The sequence below is a fragment of the Eriocheir sinensis genome, chromosome 66 (genome assembly GCF_024679095.1).
Source record: "Eriocheir sinensis breed Jianghai 21 chromosome 66, ASM2467909v1, whole genome shotgun sequence".
NCBI classification, from domain to species: Eukaryota; Metazoa; Arthropoda; class Malacostraca; order Decapoda; family Varunidae; genus Eriocheir; species Eriocheir sinensis.
The window spans coordinates 6,252,404-6,256,711 of record NC_066574.1 but is presented as its reverse complement, the minus strand read 5'-3'; the positions used below and the strand labels follow the sequence as shown (position 1 = coordinate 6,256,711).

The following is a 4,308-nucleotide window of genomic DNA, read 5'->3' as shown; positions in this document are numbered from 1 at the left end:
CGGTCAGGTAACATGCTGGACTCGCGATTGCCAGCCAGCCAGCCAGTCAGCGCCCTCCTTGTGTTGAGCTTGGAACTACACATCCCCGGGTCATAGGTGAAGCTGAGACCTCACACTCCTCACACGGTCAGGTAACATGCTGGACTCGCGATTGCCAGCCAGCCAGCGCCCTCCTTGTGTTGAGCCTGGAACTACACATCCCCGGGTGAAGCTGAGACCTCGCACCCCACACGCCTTGCATATCAGTGAACTTTACGGGTGAGTAATGCTTGAACTTAGGCTAGAAACTTGATATTGAACGTAGGTGTGTGTGTGGGGGGTGGGGGGGGGAGGGGAGGGGGGGGATGAGACAAACACAGACACACACACATAAAAAAACTCAACTACCCATAACTCTCGCAAGCGCGGACACACACACACACACAAAAAAAAGAATAAATAAATAAAAAATCCCAATTGCTCACTTTCACGCAACTCCACATCTCAACTACAACTATTACTATCACATCTACTCCCACCTGACACCTTCACTACTATCGTCAACGTCCCATCTTCACTACAGAGCAATCACCCCAAATCGCTACACACCCTCTATATAGTCAGTAACATCACGCGTTCAATCTTTATCGTCCCACCATCTTCACTACAGAGCACACCCCACATCGCTACACACCCTCTAGTCAGTAATATCACACGTACAATCTTTATCGTTCCATCATCTTCACTACAGAGCACGCACCCAACATCGCTACACAATCTCTATATAGTCAGTAATATCACACGTACAGATACACACAATCTTCATTATACCTGTACTGAAGTCTCGTATGTTTCAGTATTTTCTCACAGCAGCAACTCAGTAAAAATAAATAAATAACAAATTCCTGGAGTTTCGGCTGGAGTCTATTCAAGGTGACTTCTCGGACTCTTTCAGGCGTGGTGGAATAGCAACGTAAGTACCCTTTGGTTTTGTTTTCTTTGTTCTCTCTCTCTCTCTCTCTCTCTCTCTCTCTCTCTCTCTCTCTCTCTCTCTCTCTCTCTCTCATCTTTCACTATTTTTCCCCTCCTTTCACTTCCCTTCGTTTTTTTCTCTCACTGTTTTTCACTTTTCTTTTTTTCTTTTCGCTCATTCCTTCATTCATTTTCGTCCCCCCCCCTCTCTCTCTCTCTCTCTCTCTCTCTCTCTCTCTCTCTCTCTCTCTCTCTCTCTCTCTCTCTCTCTCTCTCTCTCTCTCTCTCTCTCTCTCTCACACACACAGACACTAAATACCTCTGAAGACGCTCGATTCAAGTTTTTATTCACTTTTCGTTCTTTCCTTCCCCATCTTTCACCTCCCCCCCACCCCCCCCTCCACCACCCATTTAATTTCCATTTCCTTTCCCCTTCTCAGTTGTACAGCTCCCTTCTCTTCCCCTTCTGTTTTCCCCTTCGCTCTATTTCAGTTCCTTCCAGTACATGTTGGAAGATAAAACTCTGATATGTGAACTATCTATATAACTATCTAAACTATAATAATCACCGTACACTTAAATAGCCCAGAAGCACCGCCCTCTTTTCCATAAACATGTGAGCTGATTAGTTGGATCAAAGGAGCTTGGAGTTAGGAGTCAGTGTTACTTTGGAGAGAGAGTGAGGGAGGGGGCGGGGCTTCTAGACGAATTTAGCGTACGAAAACTATAGTGGGTAAATATACGAAGGGTGGACGTTGCAGAGACCCATACGAAGATAATAGCGTAGGTGAATGCGTGTAGTAAAGTAGAAATGTGTGAGGAACATTTATTTATTTATTTTTACAGCAGAGGAGTCAGTTCAAGGGCATAAAAAAAAGGTAACAAATGTAAAAAAAAAGCCCGCTACTCACTGCTCCTATAAAGAGTTAGAGGAGTGGCCGAAAGCTAGGTCAATTTCGGGGGGAGAGGTGTCCTGATACGCGCAAAACTGTTTAGGGTGAGTATGAGTGGCAATCTGATTCACACCTTACATCAAATATATTGCGCTCCGGTCAACACTTCCCTTCATATATGTTCTTCCTCCCACAGAAGCAAGTTATCCACCGTCCTAGCGTCCTCCCTGAACGATACAAAGGGGGATTCCACAGACCATCAACAGAACAAGTACCATACTGAAGGCGACGCTGCCCTTCACACGCGTTCTTCTTCCCACAGAGCCAGGAAGTAACAGTAGAGTACGGTACCCCCCCCCCCACCCCACCCATCCGTCGTCACAGAACCATGCAGCGCCCGGAGGAGGATGCCCGGCAGGAGGGTATTCGTCTCCTCGAGGTCCACGTGAAGCTTCTGCGGGAGGCCCGGGCGGCGTTGTACTCACAGAATCTTGGGGCCAAAAATAAGCTCCTGGAAGAGATCGAGAAGGTGGAGAAGAAAATCGAGGTGTGGCGTAAGAGGTATGAAGACTTGTACCTGCAGGGCAACGATCTGTGGAGCCTGGTGGAGGAGGAAGAGGACCTGGAACGGAAAAGGAAAATGGACCAGAAAATGAAGGAGGAGGGGGAGGATAGAATAAGAGAAGAAAATCCCTCAAAGAAACTGGAGGAAATTAAGAAACGTAATCTTGAGAAAAAACATGAAATAGAGGCGGTGAAGGAAAAGGCAACAGAAAGTGAAAAGCAGAGAGCAATGTCAGGTGAGCCGCTTACACCTGCTGCAACGCTTGTAAAGGATATCGGAGGAGAAAAGAGAGAACAAATAATAAACCAAGAAGACTCACAGCTTGTAAAGGAAGACAAGGAGGTAAAGGAGGCGTTAGGACCGCACGAGAGCGAGGGAAAAGACCGTAAGAGGCAACATGAAGAGGAGATGGAGGACGGCGAACAGGAAAGTGTCAAGCGAAGGAAGGCTGGAGGCGCCGACACGCCGGTGGCCAGGCAGTCGAAGAGCTACCGAGTGCTGGTGCAGAACATTTCCCCCTCCGTGCAGTACACGGAGCTGCGGACCTACTTCAGCACGTTCGGCGCCGTCAGCAAGGTGTACCTGAGGAGCGGAACCGGCAGCGGATACGTCATCTACGAGAGCGAGGCCGTCGTGGACCTCGTGTGTAGCCTCCAACACCGCCTGGGCGAGCAGGACGTGAGGGTCATGAAGGACACCGTGCGGCACAACCCTCCCGCCGGCCCGGAGCCCGCCAGCCCGGAAAACGCCGTGTTCGTGTTCGGGGTCACGCCGGGCACGGACGCTCAGGCGCTGAGCTCGGCTCTCGCCTCCTTCGGGCCCGTGGCAAAGGTGTCGCGGCCCGTCGGGAAGAGCTACGCCTTTGTGAAGTTTGAGAAGGAGAGCGGCATGGAGGCTGCGATAAAGGCACGGAAAGTCCCTCTCAACGGCGGCACGCTGGTGATTCGCCCAATGAAGGTCTCTTCAGAGGAAGGAAAAACGAGCCGCGAGGACGGGGCGGCCAAGGAGGCAGCCGTGGTCACGTCGGCCAAGCCCAAAAAAGGCCACCAAGTGTTTCTGTGCGGCCTCACCATTCCCATGGACCTGCATGGGTTCCAGATGGGCCTGGCACAGTTCGGCCGCGTGGTGGACGCCTATATGCCAGAGGACAAGAACTATGCCTTCGTGGGCTTCGACACGGAGGAGGCCCAGCAGGCGGCCATCAAGGCGGGAGCCGTCAGCCTGCCCGGCGGACGAGCCATCATCAGGGCGACGACGCGGCGGTGAAAATGTGGCGGCGTTGCACGGGCCCGGCCACGCCCATCACAGGGCAGGCTGGTGTTGTGCCGCGTTAGCAGGCAGTGTGGCCCGGGGCTCTTGTGTTTAGGGACATGTGTACTTACAAAGGACTCATCATGTGCATTTTCCGTTTTGTAACTTCCTTTTTAGGTGATGAGACTAATTTTTCTTTTAACCTGTAAGTTTGCACACACACACACACACACACACACACACACACACACACACACACACAGGAGTTATGGATATCTCTGCATGTGCCGCAGCGATGAGAGGCACGTGTTGCAAGCAGCATTAGGATTTACTCTATTCAAGAAAATATATTTTTTTAGAAGCTTTACATGATGTCTAGAACATGGAATTACGTTACCTGTACATATGTTAAAATAAAAATAAAATATCGTACATCTGCATTTATCTTTTAAAGCGAGAAAATACATAAAATACGAGAAACAATATTGCACAACGTTCATAGAAAACAAATCATAAATAAATTTTTCAACATTACTACAATGTCGATGGCACTGAGGAAAAGACTAAATAAATCAAATCTGGGTGTGTATATAAAATTTGAACCTATACTTGCTGTGTCATTCTCTTATTTCATTCAAATATAACTAG

At 49.1% G+C, this 4,308-nt stretch overlaps 1 protein-coding gene across 2 annotated transcripts; it reads left to right on the top strand.

Annotated features, from left to right (window-relative positions):
* The first annotated feature begins 646 nt into the window (after positions 1-646).
* On the top strand, positions 647-4,091 carry LOC126987656 (nucleolin-like). 2 transcript variants are annotated; one of them, XM_050844785.1, is made up of 2 exons: positions 647-952; positions 2,041-4,091. In XM_050844785.1, the coding sequence occupies exon 2, from the start codon at positions 2,233-2,235 to the stop codon at positions 3,673-3,675; it is 1,443 nt and encodes a 480-aa protein (XP_050700742.1). In that variant the 5' UTR covers positions 647-952; positions 2,041-2,232; the 3' UTR covers positions 3,676-4,091. The 2 variants fall into 2 exon arrangements, with proteins under 2 accessions (XP_050700742.1, XP_050700743.1); XM_050844786.1 differs by lacking the exon at positions 647-952 and adding an exon at positions 1,745-1,948.
* The last annotated feature ends 217 nt before the right edge of the window (positions 4,092-4,308 follow it).